The following is a 26,325-nucleotide window of genomic DNA, read 5'->3' as shown; positions in this document are numbered from 1 at the left end:
TCATTCTGCTAATGCTGTCATTCGGTCTTCATTTGTTGCCTATGGACCACTGCCGTCTGGGCCCTGAATAAGAACCTTGTACGTGGTGGGGCAGTATGTTTTGAAGAGATTTTCCACTAAGGTGTTACTTCCTGCAACCACACGCTTGTGCTCCCGGTTCATGTGATTCCACAGATGCAGAGCGTAGGAGTTGTTGAACTCGGGGCTTTTCTCCCAGACCTCGAAGTACCGATGCCATTGTGCGCAGGGGATGGGGTAGAAACGCTGAGGGTGTAAGTAGGAAATATTCTGACAGTTTACATCCTCCACGTTATGGAAAGTGGTTACAGGGCACAACGCCTTGAGCCTCCTTGTCAGTAACCTGGGCCCTTGGTAGCCCCAAATGTCTCCTCTGTAGTTTTGAACAAAATCCTCCATGCAATCCCACATGAACTTGTGATGGCGAGAAAAGCCAAAAATGCCACTGCTGGACCACTGGAAATCCTCGGCCGTCAGGAAGTTTTCCAGCAAAATAGGCTTGATGGAGATGACATCGGTGTCCATGTAGATCCCACCGTATTTCCAGACGAGTGCAAGCCGGCTAGCGTCGGACGTGACAATAAGCCAGTACCTTTCCTGGGCTGGATTTGCCTGTAGAGTTGGGAAAGGATCACACAGATGCAATTAATTCCATTTCGAAACTTGTCAACACCTGCTCCTATTAGCTACGTACTGCATAAAACTCTCAGCCGCGACTGTCCTAACTGTAATCCCTTTGTCAAATAATGGATGTTTTTCTTGTTCAGGCATGACACGGTGCTGGAAAAAGCCAAGAGCAGATGGAGCTTTTGTTCAGTGTCATTGTACGAGTGTGCCCAAGGTAAAGAAAACACCCAACAATTACAACATAAAGAGAATCTGAATCGTAATAACATAACAAGGGCCATACTGGGTCTCACTAAATATCTAGCCCACGATCCTGTCTTCAGACAGTGGCCAATGCCAGGTGCCCCAAAGGGAATGAACAGAACAGGTAACCATCAAGTGATTCATTCCCTGTCGGCCATTCTAGCTTCTGGCAGACAGACTGTAGGGACACCATTCCTACCCCTCCTGGCTAATTGTAGTTGATGGATGTACCTGCCATGAATGTATCTAGCTCTTTTTTGAACCCTGTTATTTATAGTCTTGGCCTTCACAACATTCTCTGGCAAAAAATACCGGTTGACTGTGCACTCGCTGAAGAAATGTTTCCTTTTGTTTGTTTTAAAGCAGCTGCCTTTTAATTTCTTTTGGTGACTCCTAGTTCTTGTGTAATGAGAAGGAGTAAATATCTCTTCCTTTGTCTACACCAGCCCTGTTAGTGGCCTCTTTCCCAAGCAGAAAAGTACCAGTCTTATTCATGTCTTCTCATGCAGGATCTGTTCCATACCCATTATTGGTTTTATTGCTCTTTTCTGAAGCTTTTCCAATGTCAATATAACTTTTTTGATATGAGGCAACAGCATCGCCATGCTGTATTCAGGATTGGTGTGTCTAGACAACAGGTTTCTTTTTAAAAAAAGTCGCCTTTTTTCCAACAAATTTCCCCTGTGTCTAGACTGCTGCTGCGTTCTTTTGAAAGCAAATCAAAAGGACATGGCAGTTTTTTCAGTCACGGTAAACATCATGTTACAAGGAATAATGCCTTTTTTCGAAAGTGCTCTTTCAAAAAAAGGCGCCATTGCATGCAAACTGTGCTTTCTTGAAAAATCTGCTGGTAGTCTCAATGCTTTCTTTCGAAAGAGGCTTTTTATTCTTTCCAAAAAAGCCCCTTTTGAAAGAGGATTGCAGTCCAGACGTAGCCGATGTGGGCACAGCATGGATTTGTATATTTTCTGCCTTACTAAATTCACTTTCCAAATCATTCCCAACATTGTGTTTGTTTTCTTTGACTGCCACTGCACACTGAGCGGATGTTGTCAGACATCTATCCACAATGACTCCAAGATCTCGCTCTTGAGTGGTAACAGCTAATTTAGTCCCCATCATTTTACTTGTACAGTTGGGATTATGTTTGGCAAGGTGCATTACTTTGCATTTCCCAACATTGAATTTCATCCGCCAATTTGTTGCTCCGTCACCCAGTTTTGAGAGATCCTTTTGGAGCGCTTCACCATCTGCCTGGGACTTACCTATCTTGAGCAGTTTTGTAGCAGCTGCAGAGTTTGCCACCTCACGGTTGGCCATGATTTGCCAGTACATTTATGACTCTGTTGGATAGGTTTGGTCCCAGGACAGACTTTGGGGGGACTCCAATATTTACTTCTATATTCTGAAAAGTGACCACTAACTCCTACCCTTCAATTTCTATCTTTTAACCAGATACCAATCCATGAGAAGACTTTCTCTTTTATCCTTTGAGCATTTGCTGTACTTAAGGGCCTTTGGTGAGGGACCTTGTCAATGGCATTCTGGGAATCTAAGTATCCACTGGATCCCCCTGGTGCACATGCTTGTTGACCCCCTCAAAGAATTCTAGTGGATTGATGATGCTTCGTTTCCTTTTACAAAAACTATGTTGACTCATCCCCAACAAATTATATTCACCTATAGGTCTGGCAATATTTACACTATAATTTCAACCAAATAGCTGAGTAGTGAAGTCAGGATTATTGGCCTGTAATTGCTGGGACCGGCTCTGGACCCTTTTTAAAAAATTGGTGTCACATTAGCTATCCGCCAGTCATTTGGTAGAGAAGTTGAATTAAAGGATAGGTTACAGGGCATCCCCGCTATAAGTTGACCCGGCATACATCCCTTCCCCACGAAAGGCGTTGACGCCTGTAGGAATCGATACCTTGTAAGTCCTCCCGTTCCCTGTTCTTAAGCCGTGTCAAGCCCCCCTCCCCAGTTTGCGGAAATGGAATGGAAAACAATTCCCCGCTTTCCGTTGTTTTGCTATAAAGCCAAGATTCTTGGTACATCTGTTGGACGTACAGCGAGGACAGCCTGTACAAGGTACAGCAACTGGCACCTTAAAGACTAATGGATTTATTGGCCATAGGCTTTTGTGGGCAAAGATCCGCTTTGTCAGATGCATCAGCTTGTCCATGAAAGCCTCTACCCAGATGGATCGGTCTGTCGCATTCACTTTGCAACAGGCCCCTCCTGGAAATTTGTACAGAGCATAAAGAGTGAGAGAGGAATTCAGCCCTTGGGCAATGCGGGGGGGCAGAAGGGGGAGAATGGGTGTATCAATAGCGCACTCTGATGCTTGTTTATTCTCCAGACTCTCCGCTTTCATTTCCCCTTCTCACTGACAAAGGGGAACAGCCAGCGACATCTGTGTACACACTGGGGAGAAGAGCTTGTGCCCAGATATTTTCATGCCTGTCAAACGCCCTCAGCAAGCAGTGAAGTCGTGTTTCCCAAACAGCAAATCCTAAGAACATAAGAACGGCCGTACTGGGTCAGACCAAAGGTCCATCTAGCCCAGTATCCTGTCTACCGACAGTGGCCAGCACTAGGTACCCCAGAGAGGGTGGACCGAAGACAATGATCAAGCGATTTGTCTCCTGCCATCCCTCTCCAGCCTCTGACAAACAGAGGCCAGGGACACCATTTTATCCCCTGGCTAATAGCCTTTTATGGACCTAACCTCCATGAAATTATCTAGCTTCTCTTTAAACTCTATTATAGTCCTAGCCTTCACCGCCTCCTCTGGCAAGGAGTTCCACAGGTTGACAACACGCTGTGTGAAGAAGAACTTCCTTTTATTAGTTTTAAACCTGCTACCCATTAATTTCATTTGGTGTCCTCTAGTTCTTCTATTATGGGAACTAATAAATAACTTTTCTTTATCAGCCCTCTCCACACCACTCATGATTTTATAGACCTCTATCATATCTCCCCTCAGTCTCCTCTTTTCTAAACTGAAAAGTCCCAGTCTCTTTAGCCTCTCCTCATATGGGACCCGTTCCAAACCCCTAATCATTTTAGTTGCCCTTTTCTGAACCCTTTCCAAGGCCAAAATATCTTTTTTGAGGTGAGGAGACCACATCTGTACACAGTATTCAAGATGTGGGCGTACCATAGTTTTATACAGGGGCAGTAAGATGTTCTGGGTCTTATTTTCTATCCCTTTCCTAATAATTCCTAGCATCCTATTTGCCTTTTTGACCGCCGCTGCACTCTGTGTGGAAGTTTTCAGAGAACTGTCCACGATAACTCCAAGATCTCTTTCCTGATTTGTCGTAGCCAAATTAGCCCCCATCTAAATCCTGCCTTTGAATTCATGCTGCCTGAAATGTTTCAAATACAATGTTAGTATCGACCTCTTGCCTTTCTGGAAAAGGGGTGATTCACCATTTGGAGAAAATGTGGTTATCGAAATTATGATAGGAATGGTCCATTTGCCATATCTCCCGCCACCAGGAAATGGACAGCGCCCATAACAATTTCACTAAATAGTTGGACTAATAAAGGGCAAAGTGTCATGAAAAGGGGTCCACACTGAGTGCAGCAAAACGACGACAAGCTTCAAAACTTGAACAAAAATGTGCCAAGCCTTTCATTTCCCTCCAATTCTACATGAATCTTGTTCAAAAAATATTCCCCCCTTAATATTCCCTCTCACCTTACGATACCATGAGAGCAGAGGTGTGTCCTCGAAAAAAGCTTCTGTCTGGAGAGGAAGAAGGAAGACATTCTTCATGGCAGACAGAGACGATAAGGCTGCGGGCATAGACTCTGAATCCAGCGATGTGTTATTGTTCAGCCCTTTCATGAAGAAACGAATGGGTTTGTCGGGGTGGATCCTGGCAGCAGATTCCACAGAACATGAAACCAACGGAGGAGGCTCAAGACGGTCTGTGGTCTCCACAAAGATGATGCCGCTCTCCCGGCTCATGACGTCCCTTTCTGTCAGGAACGGCTCAGGACTCCGCTCGCATGAGAAGAGGCAGCCAGGCGGCCGGGAACGTTTATAGACAAAGGCCAGGGCAAAGAGAAGAGTGAGCCCGAGCCCTATTTTCATTTTCTTAAACATTCTTGCTTGTCCTTGGACAGATGAGTCTTAACCAAAACAAAGAGTCAGAGTTAGCGGTTCATTGACTATCGATGGGAGACAAATACAAGAAGACAGGATTTCAAGTGTTATTATTACTTTGGATTATTTCTAGGGCAGATAAAAAAAATCCGATTTTTTTTTAAATGTAAATTGGATTTTTTTGATTTTTTAAAAATCCTCAATAAAATAGCAAATTTTGTATTTGAAAGTAAGTTACAATTACGCCTCATCACAAACATGTTGCGCTCACACTGACAGTCTCATAAAACAGGAATGACTGGCTCTAGTCTGCCCAGCCTCACTACCTGCTCTTGCTTCTTGAGAGTCCTCGGCTTACAATTTCCATTTGTCAGCAAACTACAGTGACAAGTGCAAAGGCACACAGGTCGGGTCGGATTGGTTTGTTCTGTGCTTACATGGTGGCTGATCTTGGGGCAGAGGAGTTAGTTAAGACTTTGTCTTAAAGGCAGAGAGACAACAGAGATAGAAAAAGGACTGAGGCAACATAGAAAGGAACCGTGGATTGACTGGAAGGAAAAAGAGAAGGCATTGTTCAGGACACCCACAGATTTCTCTATTCCCTCCACACTTTCGCTACAGAAAAAAACTTTCCTGGCTCCGGCATGTAAAAGAGACCCTCTTTGGGAACATTTTGAAACATTCCATTCCCTGGGGAAAACGTGTCAACTGGAAGCAAGGCAAGAAGAAGATGCGGGGGCTAATTCTGAGACTGAAACATCAGAAGGAAAATTGTTCACTGGGAGAAAATGTCGTGTCTGAAGATGTGGATATGGCAGAGACGATCAACTGGCGAGTCTCGTAAGTAATTCACTCTGCAATGCTTCATTGCTCAGGACTCTCTTTATAGTTTTAGTATAAATGTGAGTTGACAAGTAAACTCCCAGGTTGTTTGCTGTGTTGGGTGTTGCTAGAAAAAGAGATTTAGCTTTGCTCATCCTTATAGCTTGTTAAATTACCACCCAAGCACACAGTGCAGGAAGCTGCAGTAAGAGAAATCTATTTTACATAAGACAGGCCCGGGTGAAATAAGATATGCAATTTTGAGTTTAGGGTGCTGTGTACATGCACCCTTAGAAACTAACAGTTTTCTTAGGGCATAAACTTTTGTGGGGAAAACCCACTTCATCAGGTGAATTGGAGTGGAAGTCACAGAGACAGGGCACTATATAAGGACAACAAAAGGAAAAAGTTACGTGTGTTAGTGAGGCTAATCAAGTCAGGATGGAAGTGGCTCATTCACAGTTGACGTGGAGATGTGGATATCAGGAGAGGGGAAAATTGCCTTTCTGCAGAACCTCGGTGGATCAAAAGTTGCTGCATGAAGGAGGGAGAATTGCCCCTATGTCTGGACTGGCCAGTATTTCAGGTATGTTCCCTGTGGTTGGGCCACTTGACTGCTTGTTACTAGTGCATCTCCATTATAGATAGTTCTCACAATGCTCATGAGCCAGCCAGAGCTTTGTGAACAGCAGCCTGTGCTGAAGGGGCCACTTGTGTTATCTTGAGGATAAGGCTGTCAGGCTACGTCTACACTGGAAAGTTTTTGCGCAAAAGCCCGTGGAGCGTCCACACCTCAAATGTACTTTTGCACAAGGAAATCAAGAGTAAAACAGCAGAACAGAGGGTATTTTCTGCCATAACTAAACCTCCTTTTACAAGGCATAACTCCCTTTTACGCAAGAGTTCTTCACGTGTGCTTTTACGCAAGAGCTTTTGCGATGTGCTTTGAGGTGTGGAGGTGCTCTTGCGCAAGACGTTTTTGTGCAAGAACTCTTCCGCAAAAGACGTTTTGCGCAAGAAGCATGTAGTGTAGGCATAGCCTAAAAGAGAAAGCCAGACCTTCCTGGATTCCATTCCAGTGTCTAGCATGAGGGCAATTGTTGGCAGCTGTGGATTTGAGGTGTCTGCATTAACCATCTAAATATTCACTAAGCCTGCGAATAAACTGAGTGCATTCTACTTCTACCACAAGGAGATACACCTGAATTGATTTGTCTGCAACATATCTTCTTAATGAATTAATCAGATCAGAATACAAAGTACCAGGTACTGCACACCTATTATAAGACACAGAAGAACATAATATGTTGGGGAAGAGTCAACATGGCTTTCTGTAAAGGGAAATCCTGCCTCACCAATCCAGTAGAATTCTTTGAAGAGGGTCAACCACCACGTGGACCAGGATGATCCAGTAGAGATAGCGTACTTAGATTTTCAGAAAGCCTCGGACAAGGTCCCTCACCAAAGACCATTAAGGGCTTGTCGTGGATCGGTCCCTGGTTAAAAGACAGGAAACAAAGGGTAGGAATAAATGGTCTGTTTTCAGAGTGGAGAGAAATAAATATCAGGTTCCACCTGAAGAATCTGTCCTGAGCCCGATGCTCTTCAACATATTCATATGTGATCTGGAAAACCAAGGCAAACCATGATGTGGCAAAGTTTCCAGATAATACACAATTAATCAAAATATTAAGTCCAAAGCAGACTGAGAAATGTTACAAAAGAAACTCACAAAATGGGGTGATGGCGGAACAAATTGGCAGCTGCAAATCAGTGTTGATATGTGCAAAGAAACGCCCATTGTCACACATAATCCTCACTATACATGGAATATGCTGAGGTCTAAATTAGCTATTGCTACACAGGAACAATTGTGGAGTCATTGGGGAGCGTTCTCTGAAATCATCCACTTAATGCGCAGCAGCGGCCAAAAAAATTAACAGGCAGCTAAGGTTAGATAAGGAGACATCAAATATCATCACACTGTTACATAAATCCATGATTTGGCCTATGCCCCCAGCCTGAATAGTGCCGGCAGTTGAGTTTGCCCCATATAAAAAACATAGAATTGGGACAAGGTTCAGAAAAGGGCAAGAAAAACAATTAAGAGTCCGCAACAGCTGCAGCATGAAGAGAGATGAAAAAATGGGGACTGCTGAGATTAGAAATCATTTTACCAAGGCAGGAGATGATAGAGGAGGAGAAATTCATGAACATGTGGAGAAAGTGAATAGAGAAATGTTGTTTAATCCTCCACATAATATAAGAATCAGGGATCTCCCAATGCAATGAATAGGCGGCAGGTTCCAAACAAACCAAAGGAAGGACCTTTCCCCCCAACATCCAGGCAGCCTGTGGAGTTCATTGCCGGGGACGTGCACAGGCCAGAAGCAGAGCTGGGCTCACAAAAGAATTAGGTCGGTTCTGGGAGGGCAGGTTCCTCACTGGCTGTTGGCCAGGAGGGCCCGGAGGGGAGCCCCGTGCTCGGAGGCGCAGGGACACGCAGGCTGCCCCAAGCCGGGATGGGGTGACAGGACCCCTCAGCATTGCCTTGCTCTGCTCCTGCCTTCCGACGCACCTGGCACCACCAAGGCGGGGTCCCAGGACGCTCCACTCACCTCTTGTCTGGTGCCTCCCGCCGCTCAGCCTGGGGGTTAGCGCGTCAGGCCCCCCTCTCCTCCACGGTTTGTTCACTGCCGCTCCCTCCGTCCCGTCCTCTCTCTCGCTCTGCCCTGCAGCCCCTCGCCCACTGCGGAACCAAATCTCCTCTGGTCCCTGCCCGCCAGCCCGGTCCTGCAGCGCTCCCCTGCCAGGGCGCGGCTCGTTCAATCTCTCCCTCCCACAGTGACCCAAGGGCTCTGCTCATTCGCTGCCCTGCTGGGGCCACTTCCCCAGGGCTGGGTGGGGGGACGTTCAGCCCAGCAGCTCTGTTCTTTCCTCTCCCCGCCTTCACTGCCTGCCCTGCCCGGCTTCCTACAGCTCCTGGTTCTGGTTCAATCCGCTCCAGACGCTCCTCCCTCTATCCAGGGTGTGACCGCCCTGTATGGGCAGCAGCCTCTCTGGTGCAAACTTTTTTGTTGTATATTCCTGCTTACATGAGCCTGCTTGCACTCAGGTGTCTGCTCCTGGGCTCTTCCTCAAAGTGTGGGCTGTAGAGTTAATCCTATTGCTTTGTAATCTGTGTTGGGTGGATGCCCTATCGCAGACACTCCCCGCTCCAGATGGCTCCCCGTGGGAGGGGCAGGTATCGTCTCCTCTGCCTCTGACATAGCTAAGCCCAGAGGCCCCCCCCCACTGCCCAGAGTCACCCACCCCCAGCCCATGGCACCTTCTTCCCAAAGGACTCAAGGTCATGCTGAGCCATCTGAAAAGTCCCCTCTGTAGCTACCACCCTCTTTCTCCTTTCAGGGGCAGGCTACCAGGTAGGTAATAGGCCTACCTGGCTACCAGTCCTGCATGAGTGACACTCCATAACAGTCGGAAAACAGGGTTCTGGGCTACGTGTTATGACCTAGAATGGCTGCTCTTATGGTCTTAAACTACATCAAGATTTTTCTGGGAGGTCCCTGCTAATTCTGGCCTATTGGTGGAAATTCAACCTCTGCCAGATTATTTATTTCAAAATACAGTTAGCGAACCAAGAACATTGAAATGAAATTGCATTTCAAAGGCTGAGTTCAACCACACAGAAAACACCCCATTCACTGTCCAGGCGTGGGGTTTTTCTCTTTCTTTCTTTCTTTCTTTCTTTCTTTTTGGCCAGGAGAAGTTGAGGTTGGACATTAGGGAAAACTTCCTGCCTGTCAGGGTGGTGAAACACTGGAATAAATCGCCTAGGGAGGTTGTGGAATCTCCATCGCCGGAGATATTTAAGGGCAAATTAGATAGGGCAGGGGACTGGACTCAATGAGCTCTTGAGGTCCCTTCCAGTTCTATGATTCTATGATTCTCCTCCCTGTTTTTCTGCCCCATGGCTTTGTGCCCTGCCCCCTCCCTCCACCCTGGTCAGGGCCCTGGCTGAAAGACCATTTGCCTGCACTATGAATTCCCCAGTGGTCAGACTTCCTCTGCTGGCCTGCCTGGCGTTTCTCCTCAGAGATGGCCGAGAGCTGTGCTGCCTGGAAATACCCGGTCAGGAAGGAGAGAGAAAGAGACGTGTGTTTCCACCCAAGAGATGGGAGGGCTGGGGAGCCAGCAGCCTGCAGTAGTGGTGACAGCCAAAGCCCTGGACCCATAAAATGGCCACTGGATCATCACGTCACGTGCTCCAGCAGCTCTGAAGTGGGGGGCAGTGGGGTGCACCATGGTCCTACTGGCACTGAGGGCTGGCCCACCCCTTCCACCAGAGGTTCCATCCCTTCTGGGAGCACACAGCTGTGTCCCCCTCCTCATCTTTCCTGTGGCCTATGGAGGCTCTTGGCTCTTCCGGTCTGGGAACAATCTGGAGGCTCCACCTACTCACCCTGAAGTTATGAGCTCAGTTCTAGGGGTGCTGGTGGGGGGGCGGGGGCCCTTCCTGGAGTCACTCTGCCCTGCCCTCGCATGCTGGGCCTTTGGCATGGACCTGCCTGGAGCTGGAGGCCGGTGGCATCTAGGCCCTTGCCAGCTGGGATTCACTCCTTGGACACACGTCCGGTAAAGGGGAAGGGGGAAAACCTACCGTGGGGCGAGGTTTTGTTCCAGACTTTGGCATCTTTGAGGTGTCTCCTGCTGCTCTTTGCAGCACATGCCCCGTGGCTGGGATTTGCTCTCTCCTGACTGGGTTAATTTAGGGATGCCATCGCATGAACAACTGTGCAATTAACCAATAAACCAGGCTTATCTGGTAATCCTGCCAACTACACATGTGCACAGGGTGTGACTCTCAGCTTCCAATGCAGCTAGCTGGAAGGGAGAGAAGTCCTGGGTGTGATTATGCTCACTCAGGGGCTTAGCCCTGTAAGGTATTCAGCTGTTATGTAAATCCAGTTCCTGCTGAAATGGGGAAGAAATCCGGGGTGTGGTTTGTAAATCCAGTTCAATTACTGCTGTCTGGCTGATAGCTGCTCAGTTATTAGAATGATGTTTTGCCTGTTGTAACTAATTTGGCTATTGTGAGGGTCACAAACCATGTTAACCCTAAATGTAGGAATTGTAGACTATGACACCAGTGCTTGCAGGAGAGACACTGTCACTGCGAAGAGTCTCAGATGGACAAGTCTCCCCCTTCCAGACCTGAGTGGATTGGATGGGGTGGGGAGAAGCACCACACGACGTTAGCTGGCTATATGCTCTGCAGGCATGAGCTGTGAGACTGGTTCAACCTGTCTCACTTCCCCCCTGTTCTAAGGATAGACCTAAAACATATTCCATAAGGGGTGTGTCTAGACTACAGGGTTTTGTCGACAAAAATGGACTTTTGTCGACAAAACTATACCTGCGTCCACACTGCCTTTGAGTTATGTCAACATAACGTCGACAAAACTCAGCAGTTTTGTCGACGTATGTAAACTTCATTCTACGAGGAATAACACCTTTTGTTGACAGAGTTCTGTCAATAGAAGGCGTTATTGTATCTACACTGTCCTTTGCGTCCACACTGTTATGTCGACAAAGCAGCTTGCTTTGTCGACAGAACTGGTTGTAGTCTAGACGCTCTTTGTCAACAGAAGCTTTGTCGACAGTATCTGTCGACAAAACTTCTGTCGACAAAACCCTGTAGTCTAGACGTACCCAAGGAGTCTCTTTATTTTCTGCTGGCCTGCCCTGCGGATAAAGAGCTGAAATCACCGCAACGTTCATTTGAAATAAGAGCCATTATTTCGAATGAACTTTAATAGCGTCTATACAAGCAAACCGCTATTTCGAAATGAATTCGAAGCGCTTAATTCGAATTTGGTAAACCTCATTCTATGAGGAGTAATGCCAAAATCAAAATAGCTATTTCGAATTAAGAGCGGTGTAGACACTTCATTCGAAATAGGGGGCCTCCAGCCTATCCCAGGGAGCCCTGGTGGCCACTCTGGGCACAACCAGGAAAACTTACTCTCCTCTCCCCCAGCCCCGGAGCCATTAAAGGGGTAGACTTTGGCCACAGTGCCTGTGCCAGTTCCAAGCCTGCCAGCCCAGAGCCAGCAGTGGCCACCAGGGCCCCTGATCCAGTGGCCCCAAAACATGAGCCAGCAAGCCACTGGCAGCCAGCCCTCCACTGCTCCCCAGGAGCAGTCTGCCAGCTCCCAGGAGCCTGACAGGGGCTGGAGAAGGTGGGCGCCTTCCTGGTCCAGGGTGGAGATCATGGACCTTATTCAGTTAGGGGGGATGCCCCCAATGTCCATGATCTCTGCACTAGATGGAAGAATGTGGCCATCTATGGCAGGATAGCTGCCAGGCTGGCCACCAAAGGCCACATGTGAACCCAGGAGCAGGTTTGCATGAAAATCAAGTTGGTCCGGCGAGACCCCCAACCCTGGGCCCTGAGCTTCCCCTCCCCCTTCTTCCCCTTGCTTCCCCCTTCCAGCTCCCTCCTCCAAAGTTTCCCTCTCCCACCCTTTCTCTTCCCCTCTCCCACCTCCAAGCGGCTGGCAGGAGCAGGTGGCCAGTAGGGCGGCTGGCGGGAGTAGCAGCAAGTGACCAAGGAAGTGGGTGAGATGCTTGCTATCACCACTGCCTAAGGATGGGAGATGAGCTCTGCCGATCACCTCTGAGCTCTGGTCTGCTCTGACCAAGGGCAGTGACCATGAGTGGAGTACGGAGAAAATTTGGGCGTGTGAGTGGGACACCTACATTGCTGGACTTGTGAGCCTGAGAGGCAAAGGACACTGCTCAACCTGCTTGAGCAGGGATGTTCACTCCTGGGCAGCTGTAGAGGGCTGGCTGCCAGTGGCTTGCAGGCTCATGTTTTGGGGCCACTGGGTCAGGGGCAGTGACTGCTGGCTCTGGGCTGGCAGGCTTGCAGCTGCCACAGGCCAGCGTCAACCCCTTTCAGAGTGGGAGAGGGAGAGGAGTGTTCTTGGTTGAGGCTGGAATGGCCACCGGGGCACCCTGGGAAGGCTGGAGGCCCCCTAGTTTGAAATAAGTGTCTACACAGCACTTATTTTGAAATAGCCATTTCGAATTTGGCATGGAATAAGGTTTACGAAATTCGAAGTAAGCGCTCCGCTATTTTGACTTAATTTCAAAATAACGATTTGGCTGTGTAGATGCTAGTAAAGTTATTTTGAAATAACAGCTGTCATTTCGAAATAACTTTGCTGTGTAGACATACCCTAAGAGAGACAAGGTATAGAGCATGCTGTCAGAAATCTTAAAAGAACAACACTTTGATATGGAAACTTCAGAACTCGAACCCTCAGAAAAGAAAATCAACCTTCTGCTGATGGCATCTGACTTAGATAGTGAAATGAACATTAATTAGTCCCCACTGGTTTGGATTGTTATTGAGCAGAACCCGTCTCCGCATGGACACATCTCCTCTGGAATGATGGTTGAAGCATGAAAGGACACACAAATCCTTAGAGCATCTGGCACGTAAATACCTTGCAATGCAGGCTACAGAAGTGCCATGCGAACACCTGTTCTCACTTTCAAGTGACATTGTAAATAAAAAGAGTCAACATTATCTCCTGCAAATGAAAACAAACACGTTTGTCTATGCATTTGACTAAACAAAAAGTAGGACTGAGTGGACTTCTAGCCTCTACGGTTTTACATAGTTTTATTTTGTACAAAATTCTACATTTGTAACTTGAATTTTCTTGGCCAAAAGATTGCATTACAGTACTTGCAATGGGAGAAATTGATTTATTTACTTTTACAGTACAAATATTTGTAATCAAAAATAAAGTGAGCACTCTCTGAATATGTAGGAAACATCCAAAAATATTGAAATCAAGGGTATTCTATTATTGTTTAACAGTGCAATTAATCAGATGATCTATCACGATGATTAATTATATGATTAGTCATGAAGGCATGCAAAGGAAGGATGGCTCTGTGTCCACGCACGGTCGATGTGGACACTCAGTGCAGATCAGTGTGTGAAGAACAATAAATAAACTTACCGGCCTTTCCCTTCTTATTTTCCAGCCTTTCTTCCAAAATACATACTACCCCTTGCATTGTCCTGTCTTCACACCTCCGTGGCTGGCTATGCCTGGGCACACACACACACACACACACAGACGTACCCAACTAGCGGGGTTGTCTTTGGGAACATGCCGGCCAATGCTGGCGGAATTCCCACCTTCAAATTCCAGTCCCGCCGAGACAGAGATGGTTCAGTGCCATTGACATGGAGTGGGTGGCCCGGGAGCTGGACGTGACCACGCTCCAGGAGAACATTGTCGGCGTCACCTTCTGTAACCTGGACTCGGAGAAGTGCCCGCACTGCCAGCAGCCTGTAGACCCAGTTCTCCTGAAGGTCCTGAAGATGGCGCAGCTGACCATCGAGTACTTGCTGCACTCGCAGGAGTACCTGAGCGCCAGCGTGACGCTGCAGCTGCAGATGGCCCAGGAGGAGCTGAAGCGCACCAGGCAGGAGCTGGACAAGCAGGCGGAGGAGCTGAAGGGGGTGAAGGAGGAGAGCCGGAGGCGGAAGAAGATGATTGCCACCCAACAACTCCTCCTGCAGGCTGGGACCAATAACTACCACAAGGTGAGCTCCAGGCAGAGGGCAAAAATAACCTCCCAGCCTAGATTGTTCTGGGGAAAGGGGGGAGTGAGGGGAAGGAGCCTTTTCCCCACTCACCTCAGCAACCCTGGCAACTTGGTCCCTTGCTGCTGTGCCCTAGACCCGGCGCTAGGGGGAAAACTTCCCCGTTATGCCCTCATCCATCCTGTGTGAGACATGCGCTTACGTTTTTGGCTGTGTCATGGCCCTAGTGGCTCGTGCGCTCACCCAGGTGCTGGGAGACCTTGGTCAAGCCCCTCTGCCCATTGAGGACAAAGGATGTGACATCTCAGGTGAGCCCCCTGAACGATGGGGCCGTGGGATGCTCCAGGTGGGTCTCCCCCAGGCTCTCCTGTTGGAGCCATTTCTCTTTCACTAAACATCAGTTGGGCCTGAGCCAGTGCGAATGGATTTCTAGCCCTGGGGCTGGAGCAGCCCCTAGCAGGTGGCAGATCCCTGGTCAGCTCCCTTCTCCCCAACCAGAGGAGGGTTCTGAGCGGAGGTCCCCCACATTTGGGGGGGGGCTCTTTACTACTGTCTAATTCCTCCCCCTTCCAGTGGGCCAGGGAGGCACCAGTGGAGTCAGTAGGGCAGCAGGGTCTGCAGGAGGTGGGGGGCTGGCTGGGAGGCCGATGGGCCAGGCCGGGTCTGGGGGTGGAGATTGTGGGTGGGGAGCCAGAAACGACCTCCCCTGGTCCGGAAAAATCCTTTATCTGGGACCGATCAGGTCCTGAGGGGGACCAGGGAGATCTAGCCTGTATTTGGTTTACCACAATCTGTGAGCTGCTAGTCAAACATTCATCCAGTGGCCTTTTACTTCCTGTAGATTTAGAAATCCCGTATTAAAAGCATCGTCTGTCAGACTGACAGAGTATGGAATTTGGACCGAGTGGAGGCTGGGTCTTTGGTACCTCTGGGTAAGTAACGTTTTCTTTTGAACAATTTGTTTAACAATATTTATGCAGCTTAATTTCCTGGCTTTGAACACCCTGCTTTTGGTGGATGTTTTCCTTTCCCCTCCTTACCCACAATTCCTTAGCTATTTGTGATTCTTGTAAGTCCAGAAAACTGTGGTTTGTGTTGTTCATTACATTTCCCCTGACTATATTATTAAATGTCTTAAACATTACATTAAACATAGGATCATAGAACACTAGAACCAGAAGGGACCTCACGAGGTCATCGAGTCCAGACCCCTGCCCTCACGGCAGGACCAAGCACCAACTAGATCAGTGTTTCTCAACCTTTTTTTAAATCAAATACTCCTTTAAAAAAATTACCTACCCCCCTTTTTTAAAAACTATTTGTAAGTACCCCAAGTACCTATAAGTTTTCAGATGCACAATTTTTTTTCCTACCATTGCAACACATTTGTTTAAACAACTTAATCGTAGCTGGGTGGGTGATGAAATTTTTGGGTGCAAAAAGTACCAAAATAAGAAAGCGTTGTAAAACTTAAAACAAAAACTCAGTTTTCTCCAAATTTCAGTTGGGTTGACGTACCCCCCAGACTTCCCTCGAGTACCCCTAAGGGTTCTCGTACCACTGGTTGAGAAACACTGATCTAGATCATCCCTCACAGATATCTATCCAAACTTCTCTTAAATATCTCCAGTGATGGAGATTCCAAAACCTCCCTAGGCAATTTATTCCAGTGTTTAACCACCCTGACAATTAGGAAGTTTTTCCTAATGTCCAACCTAAACCTCCCTGACTGCAATTTAAGCCCATTGCATCTTGTCCTATAATCAGAGCCAAAGAGAACAATTTTTCTTCCTCCTCCTCGTAACACCCTTTTAGGTACTTGAAAAACGCTATCATGTCCCCTCTCAGTCTTATCTTTTCCAATCTAAACAAGCCCATTTCTTTCAGCCTTCCCTCCTAGTTCATGTTCTCTAGACCTTCTTCATTCTTGTTGCTCTTCTCTGGACCTTCTCCAATTTCTAAACATCTTTCTTGAAATGTGGTGCTCAGAACTGGACACAACACTCCAGTTGAGGCCCGATCAGCACAGAGTAGAGCAGAAGAATGACTTCTCGTGTCTTGCTCACCACACTCCTGGTTCATAGGATCCTGGGATCACTGCCTAGCTGATTACTTGGCTACATTTTATCCTCTACTAAACCTCCTAAACTCCATTCACCTTCACTTCCTATTTCAAATGAGCTCAATTAATACTTTGCTAGCTAGTCAAATTTGTGTTCTTCTTCGGGTGATGTCCTCGTGAGTGCTCCACTGTAGGTGACGGGTCTTCCCCGGAGCCATAGATGGGAGACTTTTTCATAGCATTAGGGGGTAGCCGATTTAGTCTGTACAGAAAAAAAGCAACAAATGGTCTGGTAGCACTTTATAGATTAACAAAACATGTAGATGGTATCATGGGCTTTCTTGGGCACAGCCCACTTCTTCAGATGACCAGAGTTTTGAGTTTAGGATGTGCAGAACCAAAATAAATAGGAGAGAAGGGTGGGGGGAGGGAAAAAAGGAGGAGAGTGGGAACAGGGGGCTAGAGGGAATCAGTAAGTATCTGAAGATTGGGTAGTTAAAACTAAGCAGATAAGAATCAAAGTCAATTGATGGTATCCTTCCAGACATAGGAGTCTATACAAAGAGCTGTTTGCACCTTCAACGACTATTAAGTTGATAGTGACCCAACCATTCTTCATCATGATTGAGTCCATTAGCATCCAGCAATTTGATCTATGCCATAAAATACCAGTAATGCCCCACCGCTATATATATTGGACAAACGGGACAGTCTCTGCAAAAAGAATCAATGGACACAAATCAGATATACGTAAAGGAAACATACAGACATCTATTGGGGAACACTTTAATCTTCCTAATCACTGTTTAAAAGATCTTCAAGTGGCTGTCTTGTCACAAACCAGTTCTACTAGCCAGATACACAGAGAAACATTGGAATTAGAGTTCATCCGCAAATTCAATTCACATGCTAATGGACTCAATCATGATGAAGGATGGTTGGGACACTATCAACTTAACAGTCGTTGAAGGTGCAAACAGCTCTTTGTGTAGACTCCCTGTCTCTCACTCCCCTCCTTTTCTTTCCTCGCCCCCCCTCTCTCCTATTTATTTTGGGTCTGCACATCCTAAACTCAAAACTCCAGTCATCTGAAGAAGTGGGCTGTGCCCACGAATGCTCATGACGCCATCGACATGTTTTGTTAGTCTTCAAAGTGCTACCAGACCATTTGTTTTTTCATAGCAGTTAGCAGTCAGGCTGCGCGAGCTCAGAGAGCCTCTTGTGCTAGTGGCAGGTGACAGTTGAGCGCGGTCGGACCCCCTCCCCTCAGTTCCTCATCTACCACCCTTGGCTATAGACGGAGTCTTCCCACCGCTTCAGGCAATTTTCTCCTCATAGATAAAACCTTCAACCTTTTGACCTCAATTCATCTTAGATCACTGATACTTTATTACCACTTCAAAGGCAAACAAAATAAGGTGGGGAACACTCTGTTCCCTCAGTGCTAGTGTCTGTCCAACCTGCTCTTAAATATCTCCAAAGATGGAGATGCCACAACCTCCCTAGGCAATTTATTCCAGTGTTTCACCACCCTGACGGGAAATTTTCCTAAGGGCCAACCTAAACCTATCTAACCTGCTCTCCAGGGGAGATGCATTCTTAATCCCCTTCATCTCCATGCCCAGCTTCTGTCCGGTTTTGAGGCACAGAAGCAGCCTGTTCGGAACAGGTCACAAACGTTCTCATGCATAGCGAGACGCACCTCTAGAGCAATTTACCAGCAAAAAGAAACGCTTGGCATCGTAGTGTCATCAAAGAGAACCCAGTCCAGACAAATCACCAATCCACATGACACTTGACTACTTATACAAAGAGTGAAGGCCTGTCAATGTCTTTCATACAAGAACACTTGTCAGCCATTACAGCCTTTCACGACTGCAGGGAAGACTCACTGGGGTTTGCGCATTCTGTGATAAAAAGATTCCTTAAGGGCCTTCAGAACTTCTTCCCACCGCGTAGAGTACGATGCCCCTTGGGATCTGAATTTGGTCCTGAAGACCCTTATGAGGGCCCCCTTTGAAACTATGGCCACATGCCCTCGCCTGTTCTTCACAATGAAGGTGCTTTCTCTGGGGGACGATCATGTCAGCAAGGACGGTGGGCGAGTTAGGAGCCGTAATGGTGGGGCCCCCATACCCGGTCTCCACTAAAGATGAAGTGACTTTGAGACCACATCCAGCCTTTATACCTAAAGTCAACACCTGATTTCACATTAACGAATCTATAGTAATACCTGCGTTCTTTCCAAAGCCACATTCATTGACTACACATGCCATGCTTCACATCCTCGATGTCAGAAGGGCCTGGCTTTTTTACATCAACACAACGCAGACGTTCTCGCCAGTTCCCACGCCTCTTTGTCTCTGTCGCAAACTACTCCAGGAGCAACCCACTCTCCACACCACACATGTCGAAGTTAATAACGAGTTGCATCCTCTCATGTCACTCCCTTGGTAACAAACCACTAAAGATGGCCCTAAGGGCACACACCACCCGTGATACAGTAACATCTGCGGCATTCCTTAAGGGGGTGCCTCTTAAAGACATTTATCGGGCACCCACATGGTCACTGGACCTCACATTCTCAAACATTACGCCTCAACTGGTGACTGACACATCCGCGTCTAAGGCAGTTCTATCTGCCGCTTCGAAGCAGTGACTCCGAGTCCCGCCAGCCACAGCAAGTATCGCTTTGTAGTCACCTACAGTGGACATCACCTGAAGAAGAAAAGGAAGTTACCACTGTTCCCCGTGGATGCTCCAGGACTCTCCCTTCCTCCCTGCTACTCAGAGTCCAATCGCTCTGCGGTAGATGAGGAACTGAAGGGAGGGGGTTGGCCATGCTTAACTGTCAACTGCCACCAGCACGAGAGGCTCTGTGTGCACGTGTGGCTCGACTGCTAACTGCTATGAAAAAGTCTCCGATCTGCGGTTCTGGGGAAGACCCGTCACCTACAGTGGAGCACCCACGGGAACACACACCTCGAAGAACAGTCGTTACTGCACGAGGTGAGTAACTTCCTTTTATATATATACACACACACATAAAACAAAAGAACGTTCACAGCAATGTCTTTCCTTAAATAAATAACCCCTTAACCGGTGTCATCAATTACTTAAACAAGACTGCAAAAAGAGCAGAGAGGAGCAGGGGGTGGAGATCGTATCTCTCCACCTTCCCTTGATGGCTGATTAGCTGATCGAGAGGTTATTACCCAGTCGGGATCTATCAAGCAGCAAGGCAGAAGCTGAAGAAGAGGGAGCTGATCGCAGCCCGGGGGAGTTGACGGGACTGAAATAAGGCAGCTTGAACCATACAAGCTCTGAGTTACTGAGCTACACCAGCAGACATGGTCCGTCCCCACTGCCCTGGCATTATTAACCCTCTCCATTATGCCGATCGCAGTGCTGCTGAGCGGAAAAGGCAAGGGTGTAATTTATGAGGGGCCAGGGGATCAGTAGCTGCCCTAAAGTTTGAATCCCTGGATTTCATAGTTGAGATCTGCTTAAAGCACCTGCCTTAGCTCCAGAGTCAGCTCTTTACTGCAATAGTTTGCCTGCTCCCAGCTTTGCCTTTGGAGGAGGCAGGGTGATTAAGATAACAAGAGTTATAAGATCAAGAACACATATTTCTGCGCATCCAGAAATATAATCTATGCTATCATGTGCCGAAAGTGTCCGTCTGCTATGTACATTGGACAAACGTCTCAGACACTTCGCCAAAGGATCAATGCCCACAAAACAGATATTAGATAGGGTCACAAAGAAAAAACAGTTTCTTGCCTTTTCAACCAGAAAGGACATTGTCTCAACGACTTAATTACATGCATCCTGCTTCAACGGCATTTTAAGACCACACTTGAAAGAGAATCCTCTGAACTGTCATTCATGCTTAAATTCAACACTTCACGACTGAGTTTGAATAAAGAATCTAATTATCTTACCCATTACAAAGATAGCTTCCCCAATTATCACCTCTAATATCATTAGCTCACAGACATTTACCTCCCTCCCCCCCCATCCTCCTTCTGTTCTGAAAATTTGATTTGTCCTTTTCATATGTGTTCATTTTTTTAAATTGTATCCTTTGGTATATATGGTTGTGACAATTTCCTTCTACTATTTGATCTGAGGAAGTGGGTCTGGCCCACGAAAGCTCATCACCTAATAAACCATCTTGTTAGTCTTTAAAGTACTACATAGTTCTGTTTTTTGATTAAGATAACAAAAGACCTTGATATTGAAGCAACTTAAGGATCATTAGAGCATCATGAAAACACAGCGGCTGTGTCTAGACTGGCAAGTTTTACGGCAAAATCATCTGCTTTTGCGGAAAAACTTGCCAGTTGTCTACACTGGCCGCTTGAATTTCCGCATGAACACTGACGATCTCATGTAAGATCTGGCAGTCGGAGGAGCTGCCCCGCTTGGAAAAGAGAGTTGATTGCTGCACACAAGGGAAGGGCTAGTTCATGTCAGCAGGGAGTCACCCAGCCAGTTAGAGCGTGGGAGGCCAGGGATAGATTTACAGCCTTGCTTGCCACATGCTACATTTGTGGAGACAACCGCCTCCTCTCTGGCCTCTCCCCGTCCTAACATGGCATGAATCGAGTAATCAGTGTTTGCATCTCCTGCCCGGCAGGTAATTCCTGATCTCTGCAGTGAAACAAGAGCACTTGTGTTTTAACAGCTCCATCCTTTTAGCTTAATCCTCACATCACTCCAACCCAACAGCCTCCAGCGCCTGCTGCAAGCCACAGCCAGCTGCTGTCGATCCCGTCCCAGGCACAACACAACGGCAGCCCAGAGAACAGTCCTGCTCAAAACCACGTGATTGGCTTGAAAAGCAAGACGGTATTTTAAAAAAACATATAACACCTAACGTTGGTTCTGCTTTCTTTGCTTTCTGGGTCCTGACCCCCAGCGTTCTCTCGCTCTTGATTTCAGGCTTTTCTCTTGATTTCAGGCTTTTCGCCCCCAGGGCGAAAGCGGAGCGTCGCTGGTAACGTGACTCCAGCAGCTGGGGCTTTAAGAGAAACACTTTTGATCAAATCCCAAGATTTGGCAGCGCTGATTTAGAATCCCTCCTTCCGAAGTGGAGAGCGACCTTTGAACTCTGCAGCCCCTCCCACGGCCCTCAGCAGCCAAGTCGGCTCCTCCGCCCAGCAACTATGCCCCAAAGGGTCCATACTGGGACCTGATCCTTTTCAACCTATTTATAAATGATCTGGAGAAAGGGGTAAGCAGCCAGGTGGCAAAATGTGCAGATGATACTAAACTACTCAAGATAGTTAAGAGCAAAGCAGGCTGTGAAGAGCTTCAAAGGATTTCATAAAACTAGGAGCCTGGGCAACAAAATGGCAGATGAATTTTAATGCTGATAAATGCAAAGTAATGCCCATTGGAAAACATAGTCCTAACTCTAGGTACAAGTTCATGGGGACTTGGGCCGTGTCCACACTCAGGGGTTCTTTCGAAAAAACTTCCCCTGCGTCCAGACTCAAGCCGCGTTCTTTCGAAATTATTTCAAAAGAATGCGGCTTTTCTTTCGATGGCGGTAAACCTCGTTTCACAAGGAAGAACGCCTTCTTTCGAAAGTTCCTCTTTCGAAAGAAGGCGTTCTACAATGTAAAGAGGCCGTCTTCGAAAGAGAGCATCCAGACTCGCTGGGTGCTCTCTTTCGAAAAAGCGGATTTCCTCTATCGAAAGATCCGCCTGCTGTCTAGACGCGATCTTTCGAAAGAGGCTCTTTCGAAAGAAGCCTGCAGTCTAGACACAGCCTCAATTAGCTGTTAGCGCTCAAGAGCGAGATCTTGGAGTCACTGTGGATAGTTCTCTGACAACGTCCACTCAACGTGCAGCGGCAGTCAAAAAAGCAACCAGAATGCTAGGAATCATTAAAAAAGGGATAGAGAATAAGACAGAGAACATCTTATTGCCCATGTATAAATCCATGGTGCACCCACTTCTTGAATGCTGCGTACAGATGCGGTCACCTCATCTAAAACAAACCAAAAAAAAGGTATCTTAGTATTGAGGAAAAAGTTAAAAAAAGAGCAACAATAATGCTGAGGGGTTTGGAACAGGTACCCTATGAAGAGAGATTAAAAAGACGGGGACCTTTCAGCTTAGAAAAGAGGAGACTAAGAGGGGATGTGATCGAGTTTTATTAAATCACGACGGGTGTGCAGAAAGTGAATAAGGAAAAGTTATTGACTTGTTCCCATAACTTAAGAAGTAGGGGTCACCAAATGAAATGAATAGGTAGCAGGTTTAACCAACCAAAGAAAGTTTTTCATCACGCAGCGCACAGTCAGCCTGTGGAACTCCTTGCCAAAGGATATTGTGAAGACCAGAACTTTAACAGGGTTCAAAAAAGAGCTAGATAGATTCATGGAGGTTAGGTCCATCAATGGCTACTAGCCAGAATGGGTAGGAATGTCCCTAGCCTGTTTGTCAGAAACTGGGAATGGGTGACAGTGCTTCACGTAAGAGTCCCCTTCTGGCAGTGCGCTGCTGGGGGCGACTGCGTTCTGCCCTACAGAGCTGTTCTCCAGTGGTGCAACCTGACACCACTCTCCCGAAGCCAACTGGACGGTCTCCCCGGTGTCAAAGGAGCTGGGTGTGAAGATCCAGCTGGGTGTGAATAACAAATGACTCATTTTGTCTCGCTGTTGGACAAATCACTATGACAAACTCAACAGTGTTCGTTACTCGGTATTGCCTGGGTCCTGTGGGGCAGTGGATGTGGGGTGCTCAGGGAAGGGGGCTGGAGGTGGGGGGGTAAAGGAGTCAGGGCAGCGGCTTGCAGATGTGAGGGGCTCAGGGCTGGGGGATTAGAAGGAGCTCAGTGAGGGGTTGGGCGTGTGGGGGTGGCAGGGGTTAGAGTACAAGTGGGGTGCTCAGGCAGCTGAGGGGAGGGCAGGAATTAGGGCAGGAGGTTGGGAGATGTGGGAGAGCTCAATGCAGGAGGAGGGGGCAAAGAGCATCAATGCCGGGGTCCTAAGCGGGGTGGAGTGGGGGAGGGGCAGAGCATAAAACCCTGGGGCAGAAAAACGGGGAGGAGAAACGATGGGGAAAGTGGGAGGGGGTGTAAATATGCCTGTTGCCCAGCGCATTGAAACTGCCTCATTGCAGCTCTGGACACAAACACAACTGAACCAGATCCCCCCCCCCGCCGGGCTGTTTCTAAGCAGGCACTGGCCTTGTGACAGTGAAAGACACAAGCAGCGACAGGCAGGTTAATCAGTTTGTCAGAGCCCCCTCCCCCCCAATCTCCAGCAGGCCCCTGCTCCGCGTCGGCCGTTCCAAGCCTTCCCTAAGGACGAGCGGCCCCCTTAGATGGTCCAGTTGCTGGATCAGGAAACAGGCCCTGAGCCAGTTTAAACTCAGCCTAGTGACCCCAAAACCCTTCCTGTTCCTGCGGGTGCCGGGAGACTCCAGTGTGAGGCAGGGTGGAGGGTCCCCCTGAGGGGCTGGGGTCTCTCTGCAGGACTTACAACTGAGGGACTCCCCGTCCCCCCACAGAATATTACTAGCACCTGGAAGGCTGGGCTCCCACTCTCCCATGGAGCACACACAATCCCAGCCCACAATGAAAACAGAAACTCAGGTTTGCCCAGAATATTGCAGGAAATTGCCCTGTTCCGGCCTTTTTACAGCTCTGAATTGTGTACTATCGGCCTGCGCTAGCTCTGGAAACCCGGCGTGTGCAGGCAAAGAGCCAACAACCTCCCCCTCTCGACCGTGGGGCCCCTACCCATCGTCATTTAACCATGTCATTTCACAGCCGCCAGATCCCTTCCCAGGCCCTTTGTGCCAGGGGCCCTGTCTGTGGCAGAGCCGGTCCCCTGCGGACAGGGAGCACCCCATGGTCGGCCCCACAGCTCCATGGTGGTGCCGTTGCAAGCAGGGTGAGGACTAAACGCCCCCTCTGGTGTGGAGTGAAGCACCATGTCGACAGGCCCTTGTCTCTGAGCCCCAGGCCAGGCCTTGACGACTGGACCCTCCTTCCATCCCAGGGCACCAAGTCGCGCCCTCCCCTGAGGGGACAAACAGCAGTGCCTGGGTCTAGCTGTGTCAGGGCCCACGCCGGGGTCCGGGACAGGCTGAGGCTGGGCTACAGGCACACACAGGGGTTCCTGCCAGCCTGCTGGGACCCCCAGGCTGTGGGGTACAAGGTCCGTGTCCCTCTCTTGCTGAGGCAGAATGTGTCAGAGACGCAGGCCGAAGGGAGGGCCCCGTGTCTGTCTCCCTGAATCATTACCTGAAGGTGAAGGGGGAACCTGGCATGTTGAGCACCACAGCCCATTGTTTTCAAGGTCCCTGATCACCTCTGTGCCCATTTGAATGATGGCTGTGAGCTGAAAACAGCCTATTGAGAGGCCAGAGTCTAGGGCACTGATCAGCAGCTGGCATAGAAAGGAGACGTGGAGATAGAATGACGTGGGCCCCCCACCAACCCTGGACACCCCCAGACTCCCCAGCTCTCCTGTAGGCACACACTGAAGATGCTGATTATCTACGTCCCTGGCACAGTCCTTTTACACGTGGGCCCCCAAAAGCCAATATTCTGCAGCTATTGGGACCCCCAGAAGACTATGTGTGCTCTCCCCATGTAGACAAACGTCTGCTCTCCAATGGGCTTAGCTCTGATTTCAATCTTTGGCTGCACCTTTTCTTAGGGGATTTAAGCACCTTGACAAGACCTGGGTGAAATATTTTGTACAATTTTTGCGGGACGATGGAGGCTGAATTTCCACGAATAGGCCAGAGCTTCCAGAGACCTCCCAGGAGAACTTTCATGCAGTTCAAGACCATAAGAACAGCTATTCAGGGTCAGAACATGTAGCCGAGAGCCCTGTCTTCCGACTGTCATGGGGTGTTCACCCACGCAGGACAGGTAGGCCTGTTACCTGCACAGCCTGCCCCTGAAAGGAGAGCCAGGGCGGTAGCTACAGAGGGGACCTTTCAGGTGGCTCTGCACAATCTGGAATCCTGGAGGAAGAAAGGAAGAGATGCCCTGGGCTGGGGTGTGTGACACAAGGCAGGAGAGGGAGGGTCTCTGGGCTTAGCTATGTCAGAGGCAGAGGGGACGATACCTGCCCCTCCCACGGGGAGACATCTGGAGTGGGGGAGTCTGTGCTGGGGCGTAGAGCCAACACAGGCTGGAGGGCGGTAGGACTGAGCCCACAGCAAGCACCTGAAGGAAGAGCCAGGGAGCAGGAAACTGAGTGCTAACAGGCTCAGGGAAGCTGGAAATTTACCCTGTAGAGGCTGATGCCCATAAACTGCAGTCACACCCTGAATACAGGGAGGAGTATCTAGAGCAGATTAAACTTGAACCAGGAGCTGTAGGAAGCCGGGCAGGGCAGGCAGTGAGGGCGGGGAGAGGAAAGAACAGAGCTGCTGGGTTGAACGTCCCCCCACCCAGCCCTGGGGAAGCGGCCCCAGCAGGGCAGCGAATGAGCAGAGCCCTTGGGTCACTGTGGGAGGGAGAGATTGGATGAGCCGCGCCCTGGCAGGGGGAGCGCTGTGGGACCGGGCTGGCGGGCAGGGAACAGAGTAGATTTGGTTCCGCAGTGGGTGAGGAGCTGCAGGGCAGAGCGAGAGAGAGGACGGGACAGAGGGAGTGGCAGTGAACAAACCGTGGAGGAGAGGGGGCCTGACGCACTAAACCCCAGGCTGAGCGGTGGGAGGCGCCAGACAAGAGGTGAGTGGAGCGTCCTGGGACTCCGCCTTGGTGGTGCCAGGTGCGTCGGAAGGCAGGAGCAGAACAAGGCAACTGTGAGGGATCCTGTC

General features: G+C 48.6%; 1 protein-coding gene and 1 pseudogene across 2 annotated transcripts; one reads left to right on the top strand and one right to left on the bottom strand.

Annotated features, from left to right (window-relative positions):
• Positions 1-7,320, bottom strand: LOC142830726 (alpha-1,4-N-acetylglucosaminyltransferase-like; annotated as a pseudogene). Its single transcript, XR_016350388.1, has 3 exons — positions 7,186-7,320; positions 4,598-5,034; positions 1-630 (listed from the first exon to the last, which is right to left on the bottom strand). The product of XR_016350388.1 is annotated as an alpha-1,4-N-acetylglucosaminyltransferase-like (transcript).
• LOC102458167 (cilium assembly protein DZIP1L-like) lies at positions 5,023-22,063 on the top strand. The gene is made up of 4 exons (XM_075937295.2): positions 5,023-5,848; positions 13,895-14,462; positions 15,304-15,394; positions 21,259-22,063. Exons 2-3 carry the CDS (start codon positions 14,100-14,102, stop codon positions 15,307-15,309), a joined length of 369 nt encoding a protein of 122 aa, XP_075793410.2. The 5' UTR covers positions 5,023-5,848; positions 13,895-14,099; the 3' UTR covers positions 15,310-15,394; positions 21,259-22,063.
• Positions 22,064-26,325: the final 4,262 nt, after the last annotated feature.

Source organism: Pelodiscus sinensis, chromosome 10 (assembly GCF_052426305.1).
Source record: "Pelodiscus sinensis isolate ZL-2025 chromosome 10, ASM5242630v1, whole genome shotgun sequence".
In the NCBI taxonomy this organism is placed as follows: Eukaryota; Metazoa; Chordata; order Testudines; family Trionychidae; genus Pelodiscus; species Pelodiscus sinensis.
Note: the sequence above shows the minus strand (reverse complement) of the source record. Positions and strands in the feature narration are given on the sequence as shown.